Below are 16,261 nucleotides of genomic sequence, written 5' to 3'. Positions count from 1 at the left end.
CTTCCTCGATGCATGCATCTCCTCCCAGCTTATGCGTTGGTCGATGTTCATTTCATGCATAGTATACATGTATAGTCTACATAACTGCATGAATGTGTGTGTATGTTTTATGTACGTGTGTATGTTTTATGTACGTGTGTGTGTATATATGTTTTATGTATGTGTGTGTGTGTGTATGTTTTATGTACGTATGTGTATGTGTGTGTATGTTTTATTTATGTAGGTGATATTGTATTTGCTGTTATGGAGTATTGAACATACGTGTTTGTTTATCTGGCAGTTGAATAAATTACTTGGCGAAGGAAGTAGTCTTGCATGAAAACAAAATCACCAAACCGACTTCTCAAAACTCAGAAAATAAGACCCACTTCAATTTATAAGCTCAAGTTCATCTGGAGCACTGCCCTGATGTTGATTGCGGTTAGTTTGGAAGTCGGGTAGGGAAGTCATCCTGATGTCATTGATCTCCTCAACGTTCAGTTCATTTGATTCAACGAACGCCGCCTGCTTCATTTTATCAAAGATGGCATCGTTAACAGAGCAGGCTCGCTTGAAATCTGCAGACCATTTTTCACTTTTGAGAGCGGTATAATTAGAATTTAAACTTGGGCTATACGTCTCAACAACTCATTACTGGACAGACAGATGACAGACAGACAGACAGACGAACAAGCTGACATACTGTTACATCGCCTCAATTGGTTGATGATGTTGTTTCATGTAAACTTAATGAGTTAATTGTATTAAATGGCGCAGTGCTGGAAATAAATGACTAATAAGCCAATAAATCTCTGAAAGTTTGCACGATCTTTCAACCCCGACGTTCGAAGGCACTTGTTAAAAGCTTATTTTTCATTTTCAGTTGAACGTTTTTCTTACATGCAGACTCAGAAATGGAGTCTACTTTTTTTTGAAGGGAGTAGCATGGAACATTCCTTTGATTAGCAGGATGTTTCTTATTACATGCCGTCACTCAATTCTATGCCAGTTCAATTCACCGTTGCAAGATTTTTTTTATAGAAAAAAATTATTTTTTATAGAAAATTTTTTTTAGTTATATTTAAGCAGTGAGTGTTTCAACCGAATGAATTTTCCAAATAATTAATTTGTTGATGAACAGCTGTCAAATACTCATATCGTATATTTTACTTTATTTTATTCATTACCAACAGATGATGATGACGACGACGACGACATGTTTGGCATTAATAATAATGATAATAATAATAAAAATAATAATGATAATGTTGTTGTTGGTGCGCATTCATCATCATCATCATCACACCACCTCTCTTCCAATAAGGATAAACTGAAAGGAACTACTTTTCCATATTCAAAAAACAACAACAACAATAATAATAACAATGATGATGATAATAACAGAAAGAAGAGCAACAAACCAGACATCAAGTCTAGCAATGTTTTTCAAGATCCATTGAATGCCTTATAAATTTATTTGAAAACTTTGATTGATTGATTGATTGATCGATTGATTGATTGATTGATTGATTGGTTGATTGATTGATTGATTGATTGATTGAGTGATTGATTGAGTGATTGATTGATTGATTGATTGATTGATTGATTGATTGATTGATTGATTGATTGATTGATTGATTGATTGATTGATTGATTGATTGATTGATTGATTGATTGATTGATTGATTGATTGATTGATTGATTGATTGATTGATTGATTGATTGATTGATTGATTGATTGATTGATTGATTGATTGATTGATTGATTGATTGATTGATTGATTGATTGATTGATTGATTGATTGATTGATTGATTGATTGATTGATTGATTGATTGATTGATTGATTGATTGATTGATTGATTGATTGATTGATTGATTGATTGATTGATTGATTGATTGATTGACAAATCGATTTATTTATTTATTAACATGCATTTATTTATCCACATTCAACTTTTTTGATTTATAAATTGAACCAAAAACTTTGTTTTTTTTTTGGGAAAAATGTACCAAATAAAAAAATGAATCATTTTGTTATCAATTGATGTACACACAAATAATAATAGTATTTATAAAAGATAATAAATAATAATACTAAATGAGTTGACAATAGATACACACAAAACGATTGTTAACTAATTTTTGAAATTTTATTATTAATTACTAAAAAATTTTGCTAGATTATCGTTGTTGTTGTTTTTATTGTTGTGGTGGTTGTTTGTTTCATTAATGACATTTTCTTATTATTTTTATTATTCGGTTGGTTGGTTGATTATTTTTATTATTTCGATACGTGGCATCCCATCACCAGATTGGACTTTAATTTTAGATGAAAGAAAATCGCACATTCTTCAAACATTTAAGATGATTGTGGAAATATTTCTGTTCGTTCGTTCGTTCGTTTGTGCGTTCGTTCGTTTGTTTGCCTGTTCGTTTGCTTGTTTGTTCTTTCGTTTGTGAGTGTGCGTGCGTGTTTTGTACGTGTTAGTAAATTTGTGTATAGGTGTAAGTGTATGTGTTTATGTAGGTATATGTTTATATGTGTACGTATTTGCATTTGTACCTGTTAATGTGTGCAGGTTTTTGTACGTATGTATTTGTAAGTATGTTCGAATGTGTATGTACACATAAGTACATACATACATACATACATGTGTATAGGTAAGTGTATGTGTTTATGTAGGTATGTGTTTATATGTGTACCTGTTTGTATGTGCATACATACACGCACACAAGTTTAAAATTGTTAAATAGTTTCATAGGCTGAATTGTTAGCTTAAAATTTTTTTTTCTCCTGTAATTCGATTGCCATGTTGATTTGTCGCCATATCGATTGCATGTAGCAGATTTACATCTTGTATTGTATGGGTATGTGTGTATGTATGTGTGTATGTATGTGTGTATGTATGTATGTGTGTGTATGTGTGTGTTATGTATGTATTTATTTATTTATTTATTTAGAAATATTTATATAGCGCAAATTAATGTATGTATGTGTGTGTATGTATGTATGTATGAACGAAAGAGTAAATAAATAAATAGACAAATGAGTGAATGAGTAAATGAATGATTAAGGAGATGGATAAATAAAACAAATAGTTATTTATAATTGAAAAGGTCGCCATCCACTAATTCAAAATAAACATTCACTTAATTATTATTACTCTTATTCATTGCCGTTATTTTTATTCTTGTTGTAAACCTAATAATAATAATAATAATAATACTAATAATAATGATAATAATTACTATTATTCTTAATATATCTTCTAAATGTTTCATCCTCAGATAATAAAAAGTAATTTGCGCTTATAAACATTTACGTCATTCACATTCAGTTCGTGCATTGTTCATTCAATCATTTGTCTGATCGTTCGTTCAACTCGCAGTTGTTTAATTTATTCCACTAGTAATTAATTAATTAATCAATCAATTAGTTAATTATTAATCTATTTAGTCAGATAAATAAATCATTCAGTTTTTTATTTCAATTTTATATTTTTATAAGTTATCCTATTAAACTAACATAATTAAAAAAAATGGTTGTGTGTATGAGTGTGTGTGGTGTGTGTGTGTGTGTGTGTGTGTGTATGGCGTTCACATACAAATACATCCGTATTGAATCCGGATTATGAATATCGTTGTTTGAGAGATTGAACAAGAATATCATTGTTGGAAGGGATGCATATTTTATAAAAGGTGACTAACGCAACGGTTAGACGGTTTAAGTGGGATGATTAGCATCATATATCTATCTATAATATATATATATATATATATATATATATATAGTTTGACGCGAGGTTTTCGTTATAACGAATTTGGTTGAATGTTCTTGCCCATTTTGTATTAATTAATTTCTTTTGGGTTTGTTCAATAAGACGCAATTGCTGTAACTTAATTTTATTAAACTCGTCAAGCATTTCGAACGGCTGACGACGTCGTTTCGACAGTGTATGTCATCATCAGAGCCTACCTTTAAATTATTGAATAAGAATTGAATATTCAAAATTGTAAAATCAAGAAGAATAAACGAACCAAATTGGGAAAATATAAGCGTAAAATGGTTAAGGAAATTAAATTAAAATTAATGTAAAAAGTATACGAAATTTGAGTAAAGGTACTTAACTTGCCAATAAAATAAATTAAATGTTAAGATAACTGATAATAAAATATACAATATACAAAATATGTTAAATGAATTTCAAAAGTTAAATACTGGAAGTGAAGGTAGAAGTACGAATATCGATATTGCAAATTTGGAATGACAACGAAACATGTGTAATTAATTAATACAAAATGGGCAAGAATATATATATATATATATATATATATATATATATATATATACATTAATTATTCGTAATTACTCTCCATATATGGCTGAATTATATATTTCAACAAGCATTGTTTTTTGAGAAGTTATATCTGTGAGTTGATTGACACTTACTGAGAATATTAAGCTAAACTAAAGTCATAATGGCACCATTCAGACGTTTTGGTGAATAATGAAATGAGGCTTTCCGTAATTGGTGCTGTACACACACCACACACACACACACGCTCACACACACAAACACTCACGCACACTCAAGCACACCCGTAAACTATTTAAAATCTAAATTTTTAAAAATAGTTAAGATTGTTGAAAATAAAAATTTCGTCCGTAGTGAAATTCACATGCAAATGAGAAGAATAAGGTAGTGATGATGACGACGATGAAGTGATGACGACGACAACGAAGATGATGACGATGACGAATGATATATAGAAAGAGATCTATTAATAATATTTACGTAGCGTAAGGAAAAAATTTGATACTAGCTTTCAAGCATTTTTTGAAAAATTAATATTTAATTATAGTGATTTGAAACCACTTAAAATTGAAAGTTAGATAATGAAATAGGACAATTAATTTACTCTCTGAATCTTCCTCAAAACCATTTTGAAGTTGGCTTGAATGTTTCACAAATAGGACTGGATGAAAGTCAGCCATGTTTGCCATAAATCCTCTATGACACCATACGGTTATCAGAGAATTTATGCGAATAAAATTATGTAAATAGAGATTTAATTCTTGTTTAAAATTTATCTCGATCAATATCACATCACCATTCTACCTCATTTAATTAGAGAATAAATCAGTGTGAATGAAATTATGTAAATAGAGATTTAATTCTCGCTTCAAACTTGTTTCGATCAATCATATTACCATTTCACATCCCTTTCCACCAACATTGGAAAGTGCACAACCACCACCATCATTATTTTCATTATTCATCCATATCTTATATTCTGGAAGAGTTTCATTTAAAGTGAGTGAATGTTATTTATGTTACATCTCTGTGTATTGTACTGTTTAGACGCTTTTGTTGATGGCTTGTTTTGTTTTGCTTTGTATACTGGTTTGGTTTGTATGCTTTTGGTTTGTTTATTTGTTTGTTTGCTGTAGCATGATAATATGTAATATACAGGTTAGACAGACAGACACACAGTAAAGTAATTATTACAGAAGTAAACTAATTAATAAAATATATAAATAGATAACATGCCTGGCTTAATAAAATATTTAGTTGATTAGCCCATATACAAACTACGCCAAAGTCAAACATGGGTGGAGCAGTTTTAATTTGACTTGTAGGGAGGAAGTTAATAAATGTTTTTCTGATAAGAATAATTAGAATAAGGTCTCCAAAATTTATTAACGAGTCTTTAATATAAGTTAACTAAAAATGTGTTTTTATTAAATATTTTATCTGCATATTGTTTATGTTCTTGTGCTAAATATTTAGGTTTAATAGGGCAGCACTTGAAGCAGCAGTTGAAGCAGCAGTTGTGGCAGCAGTTGTAGTAGCAGTTGTGGCAGCAGTTGTGGCAGCAGTTGTAGTAGCAGTTGTGGTAGTAACCCATTTACTTGTCGGCGCCTGATGTAATTGTTCATTCTTCATACATCAGATTGAATCATTCATTCCATTAAAAATGCTTCAATTATTGTGGGCTACTACATCTACTATTGCTTTATCAACCGAAATGACTTTTACTGAAACACATGTACGTATGAATTATTTCATATCACCTCGTGCACGTGAAACAATAAAAATATTAAAAATACTTTCTTACTTAAAAAAATGGAACTTCATTATGTAAACGGGTTTGAGACGAAGTTTTCCAAACAATATTAACCTTTTAATGTTTCGCAGCGTGAACTGGCAGAGTAGAAGAAAGAAAAATAATATGTTTAACCAATTATCTAGTCGTTGCAATGATGATGGCGCGAGCGAATCAAGGAACTGCTAATAATCTCAACTTCTTCTCAAATGATGTGTGAATATTCTATTCTACGTTTACCTTCATAGCTAGTTAGTTAATTTCTATACATATACAATATAAAACATTTACACACACACATTACGCACTCACATATATTGATATATATATATATATATATATATATATATACCACGTACACACATTACACACATATATGAACCAGCTACATACATACAAACAAACAAATAGTAAAGGCACATAGAGGCACGCATACTATCAATTGCAAGCAAAAAATATTACCAACGAACACACACGCACAAAAACATCTGCATTCTTTTTAACTTACGAACAAACTATGAAAAAATATAAAGATAGTTTATCATTTCATTTCTTTTCAAGTGCTAACAGGTAACACACACACAGAAGCCTTTTTTGCTGTGCATTACTCGAACATAACATCCTAAGATACAAAATAGATGGTTACTTTGATGGATAGATACAATATGCAGAAGATACAAAAATAGATACTTCATGGTTTACCTTGATGAATAGATACAATATGCAGAAGATACAAAGATAGATATATTACACATACAGTATCAGATAGATAGAGAGAGAGAGAGAGATGCGAGAAATGTATGAGCATATTTTTCTTAGATATTTAAATTAAGAGATAGATAAATGATATCTATAACCGACAGACAGACTACGTGCAATTCTCATTTCAAGAGCTATCCACTCGAAAAAATTTCTTTTTTTTTTACTTTATTATAATTTTAACTTCTGTGTGAGTGTGTATTTATTTTCAATGACTTGAAACTTGAAACCGTCAAAGTTTAAGTAAAATTTTTTAAATAAAAATATAAATATCATAATAAGAATAAGCGTAATTTTTATGAAGCAAGGTTTTTGATGTCGTTGAAACCAGGCTGTCGGTGTATCATCTGACTCCGGCAAAAATATTCGACTCCATCATTCTGCCTGAAACATTAGTGAATTTGAAAGCACACTGGCAAATAAATAATATGACAAATGTAGTCATATATTTTGGCCAATCTGCTCAAGAGTAAATTTTATACTTAACAAAAATCTTTCATATATATTAAACATTATAACTCAACATAACAGTCTAACTGTTAACATTAACAAGCGAGATATCGCAACAATATGTCGGTAACATTAACAAATAAGACATAACAATATAACATTTATACATATAACATACCATTATGTAAGATATGCGTTCACAAAACAAAATTTTAGGTAAACTTTGCGTTCGTAAGTGTATACAACCTCGGCTTAACGATTGATCGCTTGATGTGTAGTAATTACATTTTTTGGAGTGTATAATATTATAATATACATTATATATATATATATATATATATATATTTATATACGTGTGTGTGTGTGTGTGTGTGTGTGTGTGTGTGTGTGTGTGTGTGTGTGTGTGTGTGTGTGTAAATAAAATAATTTTTAAATCTCTAAAATAGAGACAATCTTAATTAATAACTAATTATAATCCTTCTTAACGAACGTTGCTGGCTCTTGATGAGATGAGCAAGCCAGGCATACCTCGATGTTCAATCAATCAAATAACACAGTGCATAACATCTGAATGAGCGAATCTTTCAACCTAAACAATAACCTCTAAAAAATCATTAACAACTGAAATGACAGTAATAACATCAAAAACAACAACAAAAACAGCAACAACAACACAACAACAACAACAATAGAAATAATATTAACAACTTGAATTCACGAATTTCAAAATATGCAAGTTGCATTTAAATTACATTGCAAATTTATTTAACAACATTGATGTGTGTGTGTGCGTGTCTGTGTTTGTACTTATACATGCTGAATATAATTATTCCTACTTATAATGCTGATAACTTTTATTGGAAATATCGCAACAACATTCATTACGAGACTATGAATACTAATAGAAGTAATAATAGTAATAATAATAATATTAATTATTCTTATAACAAGAGCAATAATAATAAGGTTGTGAGTTAGCTATATAAGAGCGGTGACGATCGTGAATATTTGAGAAATATTTTGTTGTCTGCCGAAGTTGAAGTAAAGATTTTTGCTCATTGGATCTTAAATATTTTTGCTGGCGTCTAATTAGATTACTACTTTGATTTTGATATGTTAGTAAGAATTTAACTTCAAAATTGTATGTATGATTTATCAGCTGAGCTGAATTAACTTTTAATTACTTTTAATTCGTGTAAAAATTACTTTATTATTATTATTATTAACGGGGTTTAAAGTGGTTCAGAAGACTATGGTCTGTGTAAGAACCACTACTAATTAGATCTCCTAATATCCTATCTGTCCGAGTTTGACTTTGAAACTGTTGAGTGAATTCGCAGAGACTGCATCATCGCTTAGCTCGTTCCAGGCGTTGACCACTCTACTGCTGAAGAATCTGCTCTTTATTTTTCCATCCAAGTTTTTGAAAATCTTAAATCTGTGTCCTCGTAGTTTATCACTGTTTTCTAGCCTGAAAAATCTCGAGTATGGAGTTGTTTCCCTATTCGTGATAAATTTATATGTTTGGATTAGATCTCCTCTACATCTTCTTTTTTCCAATGATGTCAAGTCGCATTTTTTCAATCTCTCATCGTATTCCATTTTTCCGATTCCTCTAATCATTCTTGTGGCTCTACGCTGTACTTTTTCCAAAACTTCCTTATCTTTCTGCATACATAACTTCTAACTATTTTCAATTCTTTTATCTTACGCTGCTGAATAACGCAAGGAAGTCATTTTTCAAATGTGAATATTGATGATACATAATTCATTTTCAAGTTATAAACCTACTCTCGCGTTTCAAAAAATTTGAATAATATTAAGTTATTTTAAATAGTCTGAAATTGAACAGAATTTCATTTATTGAAAATATCAATGCTTCATCTGGTCAAATATTTAAATTAATCCTTTCCTTGTGGAATTAGAAAGCAAGTGGATTAGCAAAGGAACTTTTGAAGATGCTACCCACGGAAGGAAAATTTTTTTTGCTCGTCAACAACGAATGCAACTTATCCGTCGGAATCAAGAGTTAGTTCATTTATGTTAGATAATATTTTATACTCATTGCTTAAAAATATCTTTTTGAAGACCAATATGAGTAAATTAATTTGAATTTTTAAATCATTTAAGATCTAATGAACAATTCTCATAGAACTGCAAACAGAAAATTAAATTTCAACAAAACTTCCGACAAATTAAATCGCTGAACAGATAATAGGGACGACCCAGCAACACCGGTGGTACTGTGCAACCAGGATGACAAGCAGGAGCACCAGATATGGTTTGAGGACCCTGCCACTGGCACCATCAGGTCCTTCGCCAACAACTACTGCCTTACGTTTACCGGTGGGCAAGTTTTTTTTCAATTTTATTTCTTGAATACTTTTTGGTTGGTTATTGAGGGGTTTTCGGTTATTTAACTTGGTGGAATCGACGGAACGATAATAATTATTTTTATTTCTATCGCATGTTTGTTACGATTCGTCGGTCAGATCAATTATCTTCTTGTTTCATTGAAATTATTTTATTCACTTCTAAAATAATTATGTGTATGTAATAATTATATAAAATTTTGTTGATAGTGCACATTATACCCAGCAATAACGTCAATAATGATTGTATAAATAAATAATTGTGTGAATTAAGAGGTGGGCAAGTTTGCCGAGATCAGCGAGTATGTGCCCGACAGTCAGACGCAACAGTGGAAGATTGGTTCGTTTTCATACATTCCTTTCTTTCATTTATCCGTTTCCTATCAATTTTTTAAACGAAGATTTGCGTTACAAAGGTTGCCTGTCAATTCGCCTCTAAACTAAAAATATCACTATTCCCGCTATTGTACACAGCTGTTGTTGTGCTCGTTTGTCGTCCTGATGTTAAAAATTATGTTTGAAAGGATATTATTTACAAAGTCATAAGTGATCATTGAATCTCAAGTAAAGTGCTCAGAGTTGCAAGGCAAGCTCTAACATAAAATTTGAAGTTACTCGTGCACAAGCATGGAACACTTCGTCTGCTCTTATGATGATATCTAACAAAAACTGCTCTTTTTTCGCGCCAGAGCTAAATGTAATATTCATGCTCCTAGAACTGAAATAAGTGAGCAAATAAAACAGGAACTTATTGCTCAATAGGTAACGGGTACGTAGTGCACAGAAGCGATCCAAACAAAGTCTTGGATGCCAACGTACCATTAAACTGCGGGACCAAGTTGTGTGTGTCAAAGAATGACGGTAGCAATAAATGGAAAGCCGTTTAGTGAGTTAATGATTTATTTTTAAATAAAACCTGTAAATGATATATGGTTCAAAAATTAATTCTACAGCTTAAAACCAAAAGTGTTTTACATCTTGAGTCAACTGAATAAAAAAGCGGTGGAAGTCTATCAATCGAACGAAGAACCAGGTGCCAAAATCATAATGTGGAGTCAGAAGCCAAAAAATGAGAACCCAACCAACCAGCTTTGGTACGAAGACAAACAGGGCAACGTCAGATCAGCGTTGAACAATTTCGTTTTCGATGCATCAGTGCCAGGAGGCTAGTGCCAACAAAATATTTCATTATAAATATGCTATCAACTGCTTATCTGTGCGTGACGTATATATAAATTGTTTGTTACACGGCTGAATAAATAATATTCGGCGGCTTAAATAGATATTCTGTAATCGTTGTGATGGGCCAAATGGCATAAACCTAACACATGAATCTAGCTCATAATTAGATGATTGATTGATAATGTTTCATTCAAATTAGATGTAACAATGCAGCCGTACGAAGAAACGAACGTGAAGAAACACTGGATCATATACGGACACGTTATTTGCAACCGCCACAACAAGAAACTTGTGCTGGACATCACAAACAGCGATTCGGATGACGCCGCCCCAGTTGGGGTTTGGGAGTACAATGGAGCGAAAAATCAGGCTTGGTGGATCCATTTCATTAATTAAATGTACGCCGTTGAGAAATCAAAGTATCGAAATCGCCGATAACATCAATCTGTCTCAGTTTTACTTCATGTATACAACTTTTAATGTATGTAAAGGTGAACAATAATGAACAATTGTTTTATTAATTATTTTATCTACCCCATGTAAAAAAATTTAACGCTTTCTATTTTTAAATTAAAAAAGTTTGTCGGTTCTTCATTGACATATACATACAAAAATAAATGTTCGCTGTTCTAAAATGTTGAGGAAGAAAATAAAACTTAACAACTGTTACAAACGTGTTTATATATCCAATTCTTGAGATGATTTTCGAAGTCAGTTAAATTAATTTGGCAGGTTGATGAAACTGCTCGGAAGAACTTGAGTAACAGGACAACTAAGTCATCATAACGTGGCAAATTCTGAAAATATAAAAAAATTTAATACAAATTTTAAATCAAAACTCTTACAAATTAAATTAAAAAAGATTAAATGAGTTAACTTACGTTGTATAAATCTGAAAACTCCGATAGTTGAGCGTTGCATTTTTCAAGTTCACCAGCGAGATTTACAACATTAGGAGCACTCTCCAACTCATCATCAATCATCTTCCTCCTCAAACTTTTAATGACTTCTTCAAACTTCGTGATGTCATCATCATCATCATCTTCACCTGATTTTTTCCAGCCATTTATTCCCTCGCTCTGTTTGGAAGTGTCATCGTTTGTTGGAACTAACGACCATACATGCAGACCGCCTGGAGAAACATTTTCAACTTCCTTCTTGAACAAATCCTGCCTACTGCTCCTGTTTTGAGCAATTAACTCCTTACAGCATTCGTTTATCCGTGCAATTTTCTTAGCCAAATATTCCATTTTGGCTGCTTTTTTGTTGAGCACTTGCCTACTCAGCGTTTCGAAAACTTTTCCAGTTTTGTCAGCTGACGGTTTCGCGGAAATATCATTCAAAATCTTAGAGAAAGACTCAACGATGTTGCGAATGAAAGTGATGTTTATACACTCCTCCAGGCTCATGCCAACTGCATCACTGTCCTCCCCATCATCAACTTCGTTCATTCCATCCAGATGTTTGCTGCCGAGTTTCATTATCTCGTTGAAACTTTCCACAAATTCGTGGAGTTGAAGAGATTGGTGGTGACTTTCGTGCCTGCAAAATGATCCGTATGCAAATTGGATCAGTGCTTCCACGTCATGAGAACCTGAGTGATAGAAAAAATCGTTTTAAAACTTATAATAATTAACAACTATTATTTCCTAAATTATCAAATTAATTAATTAATTAATTAATAGAGATTTTATAAACAGACAGAAGAAGTGAGGCAACCTTGTGAGATATACAGACACACAAATATGACCACCATATCGAGGTCAGATGACGTCACATTAGAACAATCAATATTTACATCATTACTGCTACCATGGCTGACCATGCTCTTCAAACCACCAACTCTATCACCCCCACCCCCACCACCACCATCATCAGCATCCTTATCACCATCATTTTTGTCATTGTCGTGTTTATTAACATTATTGTACATGTTATCACCGATTATTTTGATATTCGTGCTAAAATTTCTGACATCATCATTATCGTTATTATTATTATTATCACTGGTAGCAGCAGCAGCCGTAGTAGTAGAAATATTAACATGAGAATTTTCCACTAGCAGGCATGATTTGTACTTTGCAAAGGCAACAGAGAATATCAAGCTAATCTCAATGACAATCTGTATCAATGATAGCGACACACAAATATTTAGCTAAATTCAAAATTATTACTGCAACAACAACAACAACAAAAACAACAAAATGATAACAATAACAAAACGATAGCAACAATAAGAAAGAAAATAACGATATTAACATTATTAACAACATTAAGCACAACCACAACAACAAAAATAACAATAAAAACAATACTAATATGTAATAGCAACAATAACAACCAAACCAACAACAACAACAAACAACAACAAAAATAATAATAAGAATAAAAACTTGTTGTAGGGCAGTTCTAAACTGCCTGCTCTTGTACGTGTGCATGAGGTCACTTTGCAGCTCCCCACAACGTAAACCATCATCTGCTAGGGGTAGAATTTTTAAAAATATGAAGCAATTATTTATTTATATATTTAATAATTTAATAAATAAATGAACAAATAGATAAAAAAAATAAATGAATGAACAAACGGATAGATAAAAGAGTAAATAGATGAATAAACAAACATTTCATTAAATGAATAATTAATTAATTAATTAATTATCAATTTTAATTAATTATCATTGACGTTGTTAGTTAATTGAGCATTTCTACAACCCAAATTAATGTCAGAGGAAGTTTTTAATCTGTGCAGAACATCGTCAAGGAAAGATTCATTAGGAGTCTCTGTGTGGTTTGTTTCATCTGGTGGAAGGTCAACTATCATTCATTCATTCGTTCCTTCATTTATTTTTTTTTCATTCATTTCATCATTCGTCCATTTTTATACACACGTTCATGCAATCACACATACACGTTCATTTTGTAATTCATTCATAATAACAAATTCTAAACACATGTTAATAGCACTGAACCACATAGCAACTGAGAATGTCACAAAGTACCACAAATCACACCGTAACGATGTCACATGTGACGAAATACCTGGTGGAAAGCTCCTCCCACTATTAGAATTGATTGACATGTTGATTGACGTGTTGATTGAAGCTGGAAGGATATATTTCAATCTTCTGGTTACACATTCATGACAAATTGATAGCAGCCTCAGGTGCTATGAATGAAGAATGATACTAGTATCAACATGATTACTGTATCACTATTGTCAGGAATAATACAATTAATTATAAAAAACAAATTAATAATACTTGAAATTCCTCAATCTCGTTCAAAAACGCGTCTACACTCGACCAATCACAGTTGAGCAGCCTTTCGATGACATAACTTTCAGCACTTGACCTTGACACTTCTGCATTATTGGTCGCTTGAGCTACGAGGGCCGATACACGTGATGTCTGTGGATCTTTTCTTCTCACGATCTCTTCTAAAGCCTTCGCGTCATTGTTCGTTGCTAGGTAGCTGTGGGGAGATGTGGATGGTTGGAGTGGCTGGTTGGATGGTTGGTTGGAGTGCTGATCAGTTGGGCTTGGATTGCATGTAGGTAGGTTAGGCATTATTTAGATTCATTATTAAACATTTTATGATATAAACGTGGAATAAATTCGAAGTCCAATTAATGAAAAACGTAAAAAACAAACAAAAAAACTATGAGACTAAACTACATAGAAGTGAAACTATGAGACTAAACTACATAGGAATGAAACTATGAGACTAAACTACATAGGAGTGAATGAATGTAGTCAGGACTTAAAAAATTTGAGAACTAAAACAAAAACCTAAACTTAGAGATCATTTAAAAAAACACCCAACAATAAAAATCTGACCATTTGGCTGCCATCTCATAGTAACCAATCTTATCGGCTGCCTCAGCAGATTTATTGAAGACCAGCTGCAGAAGTGGGTCACAGCTGGGCAGGCGTAACCGAGCCAAGCAGAGTGCATCCCTGCGATTGGTTGTTGGAATACAAGTGAGTGAGTGAGTGAGTGAGTGAGAGAGTGAATGAGTCAACTTAAGTGAGTAACTAACTAGTGAGATATATCGACATCGTAGTGATGAAGAAACAGAAAAAAGATGAAATTAAATTGACAAACTTGTATAACTTATTGTCCAGTAAGAGTTCAAGTGCTTCTTCAACCCGATCAATAGCGAGCAGGTAGGTTGTGGCTTTGTGAATTTGCCCCTCCCTCTTCAACTGATTGGCGTAGGATAAGCATAACTCCGCCCACAACTCTTTGGATACTTCAAAATAAAAAGTTGGTCGCAAAAGTTTCAAGTGAAAAATCACATCTCTTTCATTTCTTTATAACCTCTAGGAAAATGAAAAGACTAATCATTGGAAAAAAACTAACTTCATCATCACCATCAACACCTTATTCATAATCTTAACACTTTAATTCATCATCATCATCATCACCAACACCACCCTCACCAGGACGAACCCATGGCAGCAGTGGCAAGCATGTGATCATTCAACTCTCCCTTCCTCATCATCTCTCTGAAATAAACCCCTCCCCTCCCTGCATAGATCTCCAAAGTCGTGCGACCATCTTCATTCTTGTTCTGAATGTGCTGTTCAACTGCTCGTTGGACGTGATGCGATGCAGTGATGGGTGTTGGGGGTGGTGGTGGGTCGACAGATTGAGAATTGAAATAGAACAGATTGATGGATGAAAAGAATGATTGCAGAAATGAATGAATATAATACCAAATTCTAAATAATTCATGACCATACACTTACAACCAACGACAGACAGACACACACACATAGACCCACACACACATAAACACACACTCATAAATAGATACACACATACACATACTTTCGTTATCCAGCAACTTGCACATGCTCCTCCGATTGATGTAGCAGTCAAAATATAATGAAGACGACACATCATCGTCATTCTTTCCACCACCACCACCACCACCACCACTACCATCATCTTCATAATCATCATCAAAATCTTCATAATAATCATCATCATAATAATCCTCCATTTTGCCATCACAATCTTCATAATCATAAGAGGAAAATGCTGTAATCTGCTTTTCTGCAAAACAATGATTGAAATTAAATAAGATAAGTGTAGAGTTATTTCATCCTCTATAAAGTTGTGCTACCAAGTCTCATGTATCATTGAAAATTATCAGTGAGACAACTCTGACAAAAATCTCCGACTGATACTTTGAAACTTAATGCAACCATTGCATCACATGGTATCTAAATCATCAGTTACATTAATAAAAATGACTTTCACGGCCAAACTGACTTGCCGCCTGAATGCGCGCCAACTTCACACACTCCTCCTGGATGAGTCGACTTTGGTGTTCGTGCGTACCCCAGTTGGGAAGAATCGATCTAACCTTCTTTTTATAACCTTTAACAATTAAACGTCATT

At 32.5% G+C, this 16,261-nt stretch overlaps 1 protein-coding gene across 1 annotated transcript; it reads left to right on the top strand.

Moving 5' to 3' along the window:
- The first annotated feature begins 8,346 nt into the window (after window positions 1-8,346).
- Window positions 8,347-12,177, top strand: HELRODRAFT_98458 (hypothetical protein). Its single transcript, XM_009016106.1, has 8 exons — window positions 8,347-8,413; window positions 9,224-9,326; window positions 9,510-9,644; window positions 9,945-10,010; window positions 10,433-10,556; window positions 10,624-10,835; window positions 11,052-11,649; window positions 11,734-12,177. The coding sequence occupies exons 2-7, from the start codon at window positions 9,257-9,259 to the stop codon at window positions 11,246-11,248; spliced, it is 804 nt and encodes a 267-aa protein (XP_009014354.1). The 5' UTR covers window positions 8,347-8,413; window positions 9,224-9,256; the 3' UTR covers window positions 11,249-11,649; window positions 11,734-12,177.
- The last annotated feature ends 4,084 nt before the right edge of the window (window positions 12,178-16,261 follow it).

The sequence above is a fragment of the Helobdella robusta genome, assembly GCF_000326865.2.
Source record: "Helobdella robusta unplaced genomic scaffold HELROscaffold_17, whole genome shotgun sequence".
NCBI classification, from domain to species: domain Eukaryota; kingdom Metazoa; phylum Annelida; class Clitellata; order Rhynchobdellida; family Glossiphoniidae; genus Helobdella; species Helobdella robusta.
This window is presented reverse-complemented; position numbering and strand designations above follow the sequence as displayed.

Excerpts from the sequence above, each read along its gene's own strand:
- HELRODRAFT_98458 (XM_009016106.1), top strand. The coding sequence starts at position 9,257 with ATGCTACCCACGGAAGGAAAATTTTTTTTGCTCGTCAACAACGAATGC. Across the intron at positions 9,327-9,509 it reads CTTATCCGTCGGAATCAAGA|ATAATAGGGACGACCCAGCA; the intron begins GTTAGTTCATTT and ends ATCGCTGAACAG. Across the intron at positions 10,011-10,432 it reads GACGCAACAGTGGAAGATTG|GTAACGGGTACGTAGTGCAC; the intron begins GTTCGTTTTCAT and ends ATTGCTCAATAG.